This window comes from Nothoprocta perdicaria, unplaced genomic scaffold (assembly GCF_003342845.1).
Source record: "Nothoprocta perdicaria isolate Ctin4 unplaced genomic scaffold, notPer1 scaffold_76, whole genome shotgun sequence".
Classification (NCBI taxonomy): Eukaryota; Metazoa; Chordata; class Aves; order Tinamiformes; family Tinamidae; genus Nothoprocta; species Nothoprocta perdicaria.
Window position 1 is genome coordinate 1,366,677 of NW_020456043.1, and position 14,939 is coordinate 1,381,615.

General features: G+C 42.4%; 1 protein-coding gene across 1 annotated transcript in view; it reads left to right on the top strand.

The window, feature by feature from the left end:
* Positions 1 to 14,939, top strand: part of DDHD1 (DDHD domain containing 1) — a gene marked incomplete at its 5' end in the record, with an annotated part of 59,060 nt that overhangs the window by 24,736 nt on the left and 19,385 nt on the right. Inside the window, 4 exons of the mRNA XM_026051511.1 lie at positions 1,017 to 1,145; positions 3,000 to 3,147; positions 12,358 to 12,464; positions 12,608 to 12,714. Coding sequence (XP_025907296.1) covers positions 1,017 to 1,145; positions 3,000 to 3,147; positions 12,358 to 12,464; positions 12,608 to 12,714 — 491 coding nt within the window. The remainder of the gene's footprint in view (positions 1 to 1,016; positions 1,146 to 2,999; positions 3,148 to 12,357; positions 12,465 to 12,607; positions 12,715 to 14,939) is intronic.

Sequence of the window (14,939 nt, forward strand, 5' to 3'; positions counted from 1 at the left end):
AAAAAAAAAAAAAAAAAAAAAAAAAAAAAAAGATGTGGTTCCAAGCCCTTTCTATGACTGCAGGCTTATTACCATGACCTGCTGACACAGCTAAATAACACCTTTGCCACATTGCAACCACTGCTAATTTACAGCTCTTCTAAATGTTTCATCTGTCATGTTAGTTGAGGCTAAAGCAACAGATTTCCAAACCTTGGTGAAATATAAATTACTAGGGAGTAGAGCTGCAATACTGTGCTGCCCATGCAAGCCCGAAGCTTAGAGCAGAGAGTCCAACCTGCATCATAACGTGCCTGCCGTGCTTAATCCTGACAGTCGAGCCGTGCAGCATGAGTTTGGTCCCGGAGTTCAGTCCGTTCCAAATCTGGAAAAGACACTAAGTGCACAAAGGCACTAGAGCTCTTAGTGGCTTTTGAAAGACCCAGATTCTGTTCTGTGCCAGAAAATCCTCATTCAGAGGCTTGTTCACAGAGCTGCGTTTCCAACTCCTGGACGTTTCTGAAAAGATAAAAGGTCCAGCAGAGCCTTCTAGTAATGGAGCTCTGAAAGCATCTATTTGTGTAACTGCAGAGGGCTGCAGGCGCAGCCAAAGCAGGGATCTCGTTGTACAGATACAGGAGGAAGAAAATAGGAATGCAGTTGCCCTTTGCTAGCAAGTGACACACATGTGACAGCCGCCTGGTCATCCCAGCAACCTGCAGTCTTTTGGGATTCATTCCCTTGCTCCCCCTGTATTTTGTTTTTTGGCTAAAAAGTAGATTTTGGAAGGTCACTATCCCCAAAGAAGGAATGGGAGTGGGAGGAGGATGTGAAATGTCCTCAGGGGTGACCTTCAAACTTCTTCATGTTCTGATTAATCTTAAATTCAAAATCTTTTCAAGGTAAGAAGTAATGCAGATTTAGATATAATAGAGCTCTAGCTTTACTCTGTGTGAATTTCCCTTTTCACTCTCTGCCTAAAAAGACCTTTTTTCCTCTTACCCATCTAAATTAAATGTTGTTCCCTTTTGCTGCAGCTATTCATAGTTTAAAGTTGAGCCGCAACCATGTGGACTGGCACAGTGTGGATGAAGTGTATCTGTACAGCGACGCAACAACATCTAAAATTGCAAGAACTGTCACACAAAAGTTGGGGTTTTCCAAAGGTAATTTTGCTCAGAGTTTGTAAACAATATTGGAAATACTGTTTTTTTAACAGTTTTTTGCTTTAACGCTAGGAAGAGAAGATGGAGTTCGGATATGTGCTGAGCCCATTTTTGTCATTGCAGTGTTGCAGAGGATTATATTCGGTGCTTTACATTATTGTAGGTGCTTGCATCTAGACATGAATAGCTACGATGTATTTTCATTACTTGTTTTATTATTATTTTGGATGCAATAGCTATATACATAATAAGTATATTAAAATATTAGAGTTGCAAAATCTAGCAGCTCTAATATAAAAAATTATGGTTCTTTCTGCCAGTGTAACTTTGCCCTTGTGTACTTGCATATTGTGCCTCATTCCTTAAATACATGATCATACCTTCCCTCTCTCCAGCTCCTGCTTTTTTACTGTTCATCTGAAAGGCCAGTGTATTAGGGGAGGGGAAACTCTTTTTCATAAGAATCCTTCTCATTTAAGCTCAAAACTACCAGCTCCAGAGTCAGTGGACCTAACACTGAAACTTGTCCTCTCTGCTGGACGTCTGCATTAAGAATTCAAGCAAATTCCTCCTGTTTTGTTCTTCTTATCTGAATAGACAAGATGCAGGTTTGGCTCTCATTTCCAAGCCTCTGTAATTAATGCCCTCATACCCCTCATGGCTAATGGGCAGATATTTAATTAATATTTGGCAAGAATTAATATAACTCAGTGCTATTGCTCAAAATTCCAGGAGAAATGAAGTACTCTATCCTGAATGTGATTTGTACAGTGTGTGGTAACTAATACGCAAGATGCATTTTAAAAAATCAGGAGAGAAGTATCCCAAATAGCAGCTCACTTGACAAGCTAAATCTGTCATTTATAAAAACTGCCATGTGATCGTGTAGGTACAGGCATCATCCTAATGCTTGTGTTGACCATGGCAAGAGCTCGTGTTGCAAAAGTGACCTTAATTCTGCAGTTTTTAAATGTTGATTTGCACATCTCATATGCTCAATGCTCATTCTTTGTTTTCCTACTACTTTAAAAAAAAAACAGATCAGTTGATTTAGCTTTTATCATGGGGAGAGGTGCTGTCCTCCTCTACATGGCCATCTGAGGGGGTTGCTGGGTTGCTTCTTTCTCCCCTTTGCACAGGGAGCCCTTGTGCAAGGCTGTTGCCTTCTCTGTTGGTCTGTCACTAGAGGGGGATGGAGACACACTTTGCCAGTGGCTTTCCTAAGCCAGCAGCAGGGTGGAGAGTTAGTAGCTCTAGTTGCCTTGGGTGACTGACTCTTGGCTTGGCTGCTGACATGGAGACTGAGTGGGGAAACGTGGAGCTGGATCTACGTGAAGCAAAATGAAATATTCCTTGTAAAAGTGAAAAACTGTGAAGCTTTTCCACCAGCTGTCTTAATGGGCYCGGAGAGAATGCCCAGCCTAGCAATTTTGGGACAAAAATATTTCAATAATTGCTTAATACTCTGGAAGAAAGGTAGAGAGGTAAGGATGTTTGGAGGCACACAGAAGGGTACCTAGTTGTGCTACATAAGCAGATAGACAATTAACCAACTGTTTTCTAAAAAGTGGTTGGTTTTTGTTGTTGTTTTCTCTTTCAAAACAACTGTGAAATTAGTTGTCACAGCGGAAATGGCCTATAATTAATTGGCCAATACAATTAATATCACCCAATTGCTCAAATCTTTCAGAACTTTAAAACTGCAGACATTGAAAAATACACGTTATTTATATGTAATGTTATTTTCAGAATACTTTAATGCATTGATCTGAGACAAATCACTGGTCAGTTAACGTATATAGAGCATCGCACTTCGTTGAATGTAACTGATCTAGAATAATATTCTTCCTGCAGCGTCAAGCAGTGGGACAAGGCTACACAGAGGCTATGTGGAAGAAGCCACGTTAGAAGACAAGCCACCACAGACTAGTCACATTGTGTTTGTTGTGCACGGTATTGGGCAGAAAATGGACCAAGGAAGGATCATCAAGAATACAGCTATGTGAGTGCTTCACAATAKTTGCAGTAGCAATTCTGAGTGTAAGGCTGATGTTATCAGTGACTACAAACCCTTCGGTTTTAACTCTCTCTCTCTCCACCTCAAAGTCATTAGTGGGTACACTATTTTCTGTGCTGATTTGAATGTATAGACCTAGAGAGGGCAGTTGCAAGCCAGAAGAGCAAAGATATATTCTATTTTCATGACCGGCACTTCTGACTTTTAGGGAAGAAGTCAATGAATTTATAGCACCTTTGATTAGTGACTACTGAATGGGGACAGATCTGCATTTAGCCCAAATCCAGGGGTATCTCCACTCTTCCTGCTGCATGTCAGAAGAGTGGACAAGTGAAGTACGTCATCATAAGGGAGGGAAAATGAGGAGCTAGGTGAATATTTATAGTCTCAGTGCAAAGTTATTTTTGCAATAACATTAGTTGCAWGCTATTGCTGTAGGTCTATACACTGATTTCCCTGCACAGATGCCTGATAAAAAGTAAATCCTCGCCCTGAAAGTATTTCTGTTGAGCATTAGAAGAAAACACAAGTCTTGACAACAGCCCTGGGGGTTGAGGTGGTGTTAAGGAATGCTCCATTAGCTGAAAAAAAGAGGCTACAAATGTGTTAATTGCATTAACACACTTAATATTGTGAAAGGGTATATTGTGCAGGTGGTTTAGCCTGTGTGTTACACAGTTGCACTGCTTTATTTCCATTGCAGGCAAGGGAAATGGTACCATAACCAGGGATCCTTATGGAAGTGTTTGAGCTGGATTGCTGATTTCAGGATAAGAGCTCWGTGGGCCTCCCTTTACGTGCAGAACCGCAGTGTAGGTTGGTGCTCATGTCGGTGGCAGTGGTGCCGTAGCCGTGGGCTGTCCCATCGTGTCAGGAGGCTCCCGTGTTCGTTTGGCTCATTGTTCCACTCTAGTGCTCTCCGGGATGATGGAGACCTCTTGATTTCACTACAGCATCATTTGTCTTCTCAAACAACCTGCTACTCCCTACTCCCCTTGTTCTGGTGAATCACTGCTCTTCCACTTGTGTTGTTTAAGAGCAAGCGAGTAAAAGCAAAGAGAAAGATCCGGATTAAAATCTGCAACTATTCACCAAAATGCACCCRAGATTTGGGGTTTCATAGGAGACACATCAATTACTTTGCATATGCAAATAGACCCCCATTGTGAGTGGCTGTTTTAACAAATGCCAGAAACAAAATTCCCCCCTTGGAATTGCTAAGGTGCTCTTTGACTTTATCCCTACTCCATTCRCACTGAAACTGCCTGCAGGGGTGTAGTGTGTGGATTAATCTCAGCTTAGGATGCAGGTGTCTTTTCCATCAGAAGTCCCACTTTACCTGGCAATGCAATATATGAAATTCCTCTTAGAGAAAACAAGACTTCCAGTGCTCCAGTTAATCTCATCCTGGTCTCAGATGCCTTTCAAGAAATATCAGAGCAGTACTGCACATTAGCATAAATGCTCATTATTGGCATAAATTCTGTAAAATATTCTGTACAAAATCTGCAAATTAGAATATCATCTTAGATTGAAATCCCCTTTTAATAGCTTAAAAATTATCAGTGAGGAAGATCCCATCTGACCTAGGAATATCSCATCTGCTCCCATCCCCTGGAGCCCAGCAGTCTCAGAAGCAGCGTCTGCCAGGCAGGCCCGGTGGCAGTTTTCACAGGCTGTGTTCACAGCACTGTGCAGCACTTTGTGTTAGCACTKCCATCGTGTATGTGTGTGTTGCATGTGCACGTGATGGAGGGGACAGGCAGCTTRCATTCGTTTGCATCAGAGACACAGGATGTCAGATTTTGCCCTTTGAAAAAGCTTAAGACGGATAAGTGAGAATGGCTGGACCTTTCATGCTTCAAAGTAGAAGCTGAGAGCACACAGCAGTGTTTCATTTTTAATGCACCTACGTTACTAGGAAACCTGTGGTTTCAGCTGTGCTGAGCCTGTCGGTTAAGCTACAGRTCTGCCCGTCTGTGCCACCACTCCTGCTTTCCTCCATCCCCAATATCTGGGTGCCTTCAAACATTTAATAAGCTCCTGTGAGCCCTCAGAGCTCACAGCTCCCTTGGGTTGCATGTAGCTTTGAAGGATTTTGCATTTTTGATATCATTGTTGATATGTAYGTGCCAGTGTGGGAGCTCTAGGTTAGACAGTGTGTGCGTTCCTAGGAAATAATGTTGCTCTGGCTTAGGCCCCAGGTTCTTCTGGAGAGCGTGACCTGCCCTCTGTGGGATTTGGGATGCAGGTGGAGAGGGAACACAAGGAAGACAGGGAAGGCTGCAGGAGGGCATGTGTAGTCTAGCTGCCAAACACAACACCCCATGGACTCTTCCAGTGTCCCTCCTCCTAGGCCTATAGAAGATCCTCAGCATCTTAACTGAGCCTCATATCGTACAGTTTATTATACATGGGGTTGTTGATTCATACGTGGGAGGGGAAGGTCCATGTGGTGTCCTTGATAACAAAGTAGGGGGTGTAATTTCCAGAACCTGCTGTAAAACTTATCCTCGCAGTGTGGTGGGAGGAAAGGAGACACAAACTTCTCAACACCTTGCATTTTTTTTCGTTTTGGTATGGTGCTTGGAGAGATGTGGGATCTGTGGAAGGGAGTATTTGCTTGGATGCCTTTTCCTCCCTTCTCCAAAACACCCTCTTGCACACGTTGCCTTTGCCATGTGCACATAATGCTGCTTCTCTTGGGTCCCACCTACCCTCCCATAAAGCTTTTGCATTTATTTCAACCTGTGTGTCACCTACACTTCAATTTGTACCACAAAATGGTAGCTGCACTTGCACAAGTGGGCTTTGAAGCAGGAAAAAAGAAAGGAAGTGCCTAAATGCAGCTTATAACCCAGGCATGGAGCAGTGTTTGCTGCTGGAGCCAGGTGAGGCCCCAGCAGAGCAAATTCGATGCCTCTAGAAGCAATTAATGTAACTCACATGATGCATTCGCATCATTAGCCAGATCCTGTTGGGCACAAAGGGGGAAAAACAGAACTCTCCATCCAAGGTAATTTAAAATTTCATGCATTAATTTCATTAAGAAATGGGGTTTGATCCAGTCATTAATGTGGTGGGATACGTTGGTTGCAGGGTGTCCTRTGAGTAGGCAAACAGAAAAGATGCATTTATTGGTGTTTGAATGAGCAGGTCTTTGGAAGTCGTGACATGATTTTGTTTCTTCACGGTATATTTAAACACATTTATTATCTAAATGTAGCATGGCAGCTGGTACAACAGGCTGCTCCTGTCAACACTGATATTAACAGCAGAACTAATCTGCAAGGGGACAGTACCTCTCCGGGCTAGGACAGCTATTCAGCAGACCCAACGTGAGCAGCGTGGAGCTCTGTGAGCTATTTTGGTGGCACGAGAGAGAATTGGTTATGGAATCGTGTGCTGTATTTGTGCCATAAACTGGRACATTACGGCATTGCCCAATTTCTGATACAGTGCTGACTTTAAAAAACCTTTTTGAATATCCTTTTGATCCATTTTTTTTGTAGTGTTGGGTGGAATATTTTTTCACTGAGGTCTCATTTCTTCTTTTGTTGAAGCTGTACTTCTGCTGGAACCACGTGTGCTGGAGTTGTGGTTCACAGGCATACAGAATACAGTTTAGGAATGTTACTATCCATGTTGCCAATTTTCTTCAAAAATATCCTGTTTTTTTCCTTAGACCGATCTTGACAATTGTATTAGGCTCTGTTTTGGAAAACTGAATTGTGTGTTCTGTATATTTCTGTGCCTTTGCCTAATGCTGTCACACTTCTTGACTGTTCTTGTTGCAGAGCTGGCATCTCTCTGCCTCTCTCTGCGTCGTCGGTCTTGCTTTGGGAATTACATTTGCCTTTTGTTGCCTTATGTAGCCCAGAAACTGCTGTCCACACAAGCACCTTGTCTTGACGTCCATAATCATCAATTACATTTTCACTGCATTTTCACCSCACTGGAAAGCGTTTTAGCTGTGGATTGACATTATAATAGTTATTTTGGAAGAGCTATTTTGGTAAATCTTCACCTGTGTGCTAACCCTTGTGGAGTTCGGAGCACTCTGAGGCTTCTCGGAGTATTAAATATGTGCTGCTGGGGTCTTAAATCAAGATTTCCATTGGTTTTCTTTCTCCCTTTGTTCTCCTTTTAATTTTCAGCCCTTCAGATATTTGGTAGCTTTGTTTATTTTCCATTCACGTGCTTACGTTGCACTAAGTTTTTCATTCTTCRGTGCTAGTGGTAATGTCATGATCTTCTGACATGAGATAACCAAATGGGAAAAAATATTTTAACACGTTCAGCTCGAACTCGCCTTGAAGATAAATGCGGAATTTATCTTCTGATAGGCAAAAGTGACAGTTTATTAGAGTAAAGCCTCTTGACGACTATATTTTAGTTAATTCCACTTATCACAATATGCACAGCATGGGTATTTGTTTTCCCTCCCAGAGCATTAAACAGTCTTGTAAGAGCTCGGTGCATTTATTAGATATCCAGCACATCATCACAGCTTGGACCAAGTTGATAAGAGCCTGTGTAGGACATAGGCCCATCTGTGTTGTTCTTCCCCTCTTCTCCCCAGCCCTTGAAGGTCCCTCACCAGCTTTGCTGCCAAATCCAGCCTCGCTGAAGGACAACGTTGCCGCTGTTGGAAAGCAGCGCTGGGAAGGGGGAAATGAAGCCCCTCCATTTCCCAGGACAATTTTTTTTCCAAATACTCAGACTTGCCTTTGCCCTTGGGAGTGGTGGTCACCAAAGGAGACTTCTTCATGGAGGAGAAGGACTGCATCTCTCTTTCAGAGACAGCAAGTCAGTGTGAGACCAGTCTCATGCATGGAGGCACCGTGCAAAACCAACCCTTCCTCTGAGCCAATTAAGCCAAGATGGAAAAAAAAACCCTCTCTGAATTAATGCTGTGAGTGAGTATCAGCCGTCCTTCMCTGCTGTTTTTGGTAGTTATTTTGAGTGCACAGGATGAAGGGATGAGGCCGCAGGCTCACGCTTGCTCTGACTCGGCCCATTCCCTGTATTCCCAAGTGCAGCTTCGGCTTCTYGGCGAGTCCATCTCCACACCACACATCTCAGCTGCTCCGTGTTTGGAGTGGCTGGGTCTCCAAGGCCTTGTTTCTGGAATCCTATAGCCAAATAACTGAGAGGTTTAAGTTCATTTGCTCATTGGGAGGTAGGCAGAGGATGATTCACGTGTCCTGCAGTTGCTCTTTGAAATCTGCCGGTAYTAAGGCTCAATGCTGCCTTTCTGAGATCRCAGAATCATTAAGGTTGGAAGGGATCCCTAGGGATCCCCCAGCGCAGCCCCTGCTCCAGCAGGGACACCCAGAGCACGGGGCACCCGGGCGCATCCCGGCGCCTTGGGAAGATCTGCAGAGCAGGAGCCTCCGCAGCCTCCCTGGGCAGCCTGGGCCAGGGCTCGGGCACCCTCACACCAAACAAGTTCTTCCTCACGGCCACACGGAGCTGCCTGTGCAGCTGAGCTCCTGCAAGCAGCCCTGAGTTTTCCCCATAACCTGTGCTTTATTTTCTCAAAGAGGCAGCAAGTGAGAAACCCAGAAAGGTGACACCACTCTAGGAGCACCGTGTGTAACCAAAGTACAGGAGACCTCAATCCATGCAGCTTTGCAGGCAGTGGCAGTAACAGCTTTGCTTTGCTTGGTAGGACTGCTGACTGCAGCAGCACTTTTGGCACACAGGGTCTTGAGAAAGTCCTCAAAGATGTGGCAGCAGCCAAGAGTCTGGGTCAGCAGCAGCAAGAATTAAGCCATACATTAACAAGATTCCTGAATTTCTTGTTCAATCTGGGGAGAAATGCAACGGTCTGAGAGCTGGCAAAACCCTCACTCACGTCTTGACCTAAAAACATAGCACAACATGTAGAAGTGTATATAGCGCATATGTAGGGGAGCCTGCAGAGGACACACATACCCTACAGCTCTGCAGACGTGTGAGCGCCCAGGGACTGGGTCTAGCTTCGTTCAGATCTTTGTCTCCTCTTGAAAGTGTTTCTATCTGTAAAACACTTGGATTCTCAGAGAGCTTCGGTTCTGTGTCCTCTTCCACTGGGACTATTATTTCTGATCGTCTCGTGGTCTGAGTTTCTGGGAGAGTGAGTGTTTATGCACTCATTAAGTTGGCTTCTTTTAGTGAAGATTTTGCAAAAAGGGCAGTTTTGTCAGACTTCCCACCTCTTTATGGAAGTTAATTCTCATTTTTTTGTGACAGAACAGGAATTTTATGGATAGCTAAGAAAGGTTGCATCTACTTGTGCTGTTTGCCAGGTGTTCCCACATAGCCAAGATGTTGGGATCTAATCATTAGGGACTATTTCCACTTGTGAAAATGAGTTCACTGATTCAGAGCATGATTTTCTTCACCACGAGGAGACAAAAAGGAAACTGCTGAAGAACATCTTGTGCCTTGTAAGTAGGGCCATTCATCCCATTGCCCTCACTCCTAAATCAAGAGTTCAGGCTGGAAAGTTGGCTGATGTAATGGTCTTTCTTTTTTCCTTTTTTTTTTTAATTCAAGACCATTCATTTATGTTCTCTTGGCTGTGGATTAGCTCAGACTGAAGGGAGTCTGCAAAGATGAGTTGTGAATAAAAAGAGCATAATGTCCTCAAGCCTTCAGACAGTTTTCCTTGTTACTGGCTGTCAAGGTGATTTGATATCCTTCCTGAATTAATTGAAGCTACTTTGCTTGTAGCTGCTCATTTTTTTGATATAATATTTGTGAATGCTACGTGAGAATAAACTTAGYAGTGTCGGATTGAAAAAATGACAGTGATAATTTTAAATATATCTCTGGAATATGCCTGCCCAAGAAGACAGGCATACCTGAGAAAATAAGGTGTTATTAATTCATTGGTAGAGTCAGAGAAGGGCAGCAAAACACATTTATGGTGAGTCTCAAAGCATCTATTTTTAGATCATTAATTCTTGCAGATAAGTAGAAAAAAATCAGAATGCTTTAAGGTGTGCAATATGGCTGTCTGAATTGTTTTTTATTAAAAAAATCATAAATTTGAGTTTTTACCACATGGTTTAATGTGTAGATCTATTTAATTGCTGCTCTGGGGTCAAGATTTCAACATCTGTATTTTTGAAAGGAGAAGAATTCTTTGTCTGTTTAGATGGGRATTTATTGCTTCAATTGGTATTAATTCAGACAGAGACCAGAGAGATTGGCCATGTAAAGAACCAGCTGAAAATATTGAACTGGAGAAAAGAAAAAAGAAGAAGAAGGCAGCAAAAGCAGCGTTAGCAGCAGAAGAGGCGTGTGTGGCTGCAGCAGGTATCCGTCCTCCAAGAGGTTTTGCCTGTGAGCATGGCCACACCGCTCGGCAATTACAGCATTACTTTGGTCTGAGTTTGAAATATATCTCTTTAGATGCTCAGTCTCCATCTCTTCCAGATCTATCCTGAAGGAAATGGTAGGATTTCCSTTTCCAAGCCTGCACTAGTCACTGCTCAAGCCACAGACTTGGGGACAGTTGGATTTGCCCTTGGTAAGACTGCTAAAAACAGTGTGTTTGGAGCAAGGCAGCACTGCTCTCCTGGCTTTTTGGCCCCCACACCTTTAGGGGAGGTTTGTTTCTTCATTACATTTCACATATATCATGACCTCTATATTTATTTTTTTTTTCTTACTTGTTTGCTGAATGAAACCAAGATCTATGTTTATCATATGAAATGCAAAAGATATTTAAAGGGCTTATGTTAGCCCTAAGCAACAGAACGCTTCATCAGCTCTGATTTAAGCAGATCCTCTTGCTGATTTTTCTCATCATGGGAAGGATTCCTGCTGTGTTTCTTAAACATTTGCTGTCGTATAAGCCCAGAGATTAGGAATGCAATCAAAACCAGCTCTAAAAACAAAGATGTTTTTAATATCTTTGTTGCATTTCTTGACTCCTTGGTCAAGCCATCAGTAACTTTTAAATCAAAATGTGCAAAAGGATACTCTCCTCTTCCTTTCTTTTTCTCCTTCAAAAAATGTAGATGTCCTTTGTGGAAAAGCATGTTCTCACTGCCTGTTTCATGTATTAAACATCATATATCTGCTCTTTAATATCGTAATGTACTTCTCCTGTGGAAGACATAGTTACAAAAAGAAGAATGGATTATCCTTGAATAAAGAATTGTATAAAGGAAGGAGGTATTGACCTTCCTGTTCCTTCCTCAGAGCAGTATTTTTCATTCTCACTATAAAATTGATGGTGCTGTATTAAAACAACCAACAATTTTGCCCCATACACCATGAAATCTCCCTCTCAGCCTTTGCAAGCTGCTGGTAACAGCTGAATTTCAGGTCCGCCTTTATTCCTCTGGATGTATCTGATTTCAGCTTTTATGCACAGCATAAATCCTGGTCTAGGTCTGTGTCCAAACAGAATAATAGCTACACTGGGAAATTAAGAACACCGTTTGTCAGTGCTTCGATTTTTATCTGTTTTGTCCCTTCCTATGGCAGCCACGRTTGAGAGCAGCTTGGCCAGATACTGGTACTTGCTCTCGTGGTGAGTCGGATGGTTTATTGCAAAGAATCAGACGTGGAGTGAAGGTCAAGCAGGGCTTGGACAGGGTGGTCTGTCCTGGAGCTCTGCATCGTGCTTGACGTTGTGTTGTGGTTCAGGTGTCTTGCTGGCCAAATGGAGCAGCTGCTCCAACGCTGTCTCAGGTGTGGTTGGAGTCTAGGGTAACCTCTTTCATTTCCAGTTTGGAAATTTCCATTTCCAAAGGAAAAAAACACTACTTTCTCAGTTTGACTGCTGTATGTGTTTGGCAGCATGTGAGGATATTTTACTCTCAGTGGGCTCAGGATTTCAAGGCAAAATGGTAAAACTCGAAGTTGAGATCCCATCATACCTCTGACTCACCAGAGTTAGTCATTTCTCATTGAGCTTAGGTTGTTTAATAATATAATACATTTAAAGTTTGGGAAATCTCCCTCTCTTGAACATGCACAATTTTCTGTTGTATRAGGAGTACTTTATAACAGAAGTTTGAGGTTGCATACTTAGAAATAATGAAGTATATAATTGCATATTTAATGAACCAGGGTCACCATACTTGAAAGTGGCAATGTGTGAARTGTGCTGTTCCTGGAGACCTTGCTTTTCTTTGGTAGAACATGAATAGTATGTTTAACAGGAACATGTTCTTTTCCTTTTTTTCTTAGGATGCGAGATACTGCAAGGAAAATAGAAGAAAAGTATTTTTCCAATCTTGCAACTCATGTTGAGTTTCTTCCCGTTGAATGGAGATCAAAACTTACCCTAGATGGAGGTACGTTATTTAGTCCCCTTGCTCTTCAATGAGCCACAGGCTGCAAAACTTCCCCCAGAGATTTGATGCCATTTTCTGACTATGATTGTCACTTGAATTTTTCTCTTCTCCTGCACGTGTAACTCAAGTCTCTTTTCTTTTAGACACCGTTGACTCCATTACTCCAGATAAAGTGCGAGGTTTAAGGGATATGCTGAACAGCAGCGCGATGGATATTATGTATTATACGAGTCCTCTTTACAGAGATGAAGTAAGTCTGCTTTTCATGTAACTTTTACTGGAGCAGGATGGAGAGAGGCTGGAATGAGCAGCATCTGGGATTGGAATCAAAAGGGKTTTTTTTTTTGTTTTCTCTTGATTGCATTTGTTTCTTTTTGATTGCTTTGCCACCTATGTCTAGGTGGACATAGCAAAGCAAACAAAATTCAGGGTGATTCTGCTTTCAGGGATCTTGGAGCCTTCTGCGATGAGGAAGATGGGGACAAGCAAASGGATTAAAATGAAAGGGCCAGATGGTTCTTTAAATGCAACATGCAGGGTCAGATTTATRTTTATCCACGAGCAGCAAATATGTTTGTGTCTTTTGTGCATTAAAATAATTTGTTCTCCTTGTTTCAAACTTATCTTTTTCTAAGAATTAGAATAGATTGGTTCTTGACATGGTCAAGCAAAGAGTTATAAAACTACTTAGTTATGGGATGGTCAGTTATTATGAGGCAGATTTCATCTGTAGAAATTGTGTTACTCAAGCCTCTCTCCTTCTGCTTAGCTTTTAATATAGAAAAAGTGCTGTTTGTCTTAGGTATTGAAGGATCAGAGAGTTAATAGGGTTTTGTTTTGTTTTTTAGATTAAATGGGGTAGGGTGTCATTAACAATAAAATACCAATGTCAATAAAAAGTGGCATTTTGTTATATTCTGCTAACCCTCACCTCCCAAAACCTTGACTGCACATAGCGTGCTAGGGATAAGAAACTTCATTTTCAAGTGATGTTTAAGTATTTATAACCTGGATTTGGTAGTGTGCATCTTGGGATTTGAAACGGGACCAGTCAGCAAGGATTTTACATGTGTAAAATGCCTGGAAATCCCTGGCAGATCCTAACTGTTCAGGGACTCCAACTTAAGTATATATTTTAGAGAGATTATGAAAATGAAGAGCCTAAAATTGCACTTGAAGTAATCAAATAATTCTAAAGAGGAGAGGAAGAGAGATAGTAAAATGTATAGTCAGTGTAATTAACGTATAGCATAAATGGGTCTCTGAAAGGGGTCTCTCTAACTGGCTCAGGAAGGGAGATGTTCACATATCTGCCAGTCCTAAGCAATGGGAATCCTCAGGACTGAGATCTCTCTCTCGTAGAATCCATGAATTATTGTTATTTCATTTCTGCTGCATCTGAAATCAGATGGGAGAACAGCATGAGTAAACTTATCCGGGCCATCTGCAGTGCATGTGGGTCCCCTTGCTTTGTCCCCTTGCTTTGTCCCCTTGCTTTGTCCCCTTGCTTTGTCCCCTTGCTTTGTCCCCTTGCTTTGTCCCCTTGCTTTGTCCCCTTGCTTTGCAGGAACACCACAACCTCGGAGACCTGTCTGCTGGGCAAGGGTTGATAGTTGGCCAAGTTCCCTTCTTTTTTGCGTCTATCAGTCTAAGTATTTCTGTGTAGCTGCAGTGTGGCCCTATCAATCAAAGGGACCTTTTAATCAAAAGGACCTTATTGAGGGCTTAATGGCCCTAAATAGGCCTTAAATGAATGATAAGCACCGTGTAAAAGCTGTACAGCACCCCAAAGGTRTCCCTTTTGTAGTCCACTCCATGAAGACTCTTTCAGGGGTGTTTTCAGGTTAGTCTGTCTAGGTATACTAGGCTTTTCTGTATTGACTATGTTATGGATGGAGCAATGGCAATCGTAGGGGCTTTTGTTTTCAGTGTGCATGGTTGAGCTTACCAGGGGAAAATGGAAATTTCAAAGCTTACCTGAAGATTTGATGCTAGCTTGCATTAAAATTAGGTTTGTCTAAATAACATCATTTTAAAACCTGAACTGCCTAATAATACGACTCTTGCCGATAGCAGCAACGATGATGAAATCATTAGGAGCCCTGTAAGCCAGAAATAGGTGTGCTGGGAGCCCTGCCCCTCCTGATGCTCAGCAATGCCAAGCTCATTATTTCCCCCCTGCCTTCTCAGTTCTGCATCAGGTTTCTCTGCCGTTGCAGAGCTCAGACCAGCACAAAGCAGAGAAAACAACTCTGACAGCAATAAAATAGATTTTTAAACTGCATTAGAGGCTTGGCATGACGGCGGTAGTCTTATGGGAAATGGGTTAGCGAGTAAAGTTCAGGTCTGCTGGCCAACAACGCATGAGAAATTGAATTCACTGCTCAGCTGAATTGTAGTTGTGCAGGTATATCACTATCCCACAGACGTGATAAACGACAAAACAAGAGTGCTGTGGCTGTGCTTAAATCTGAT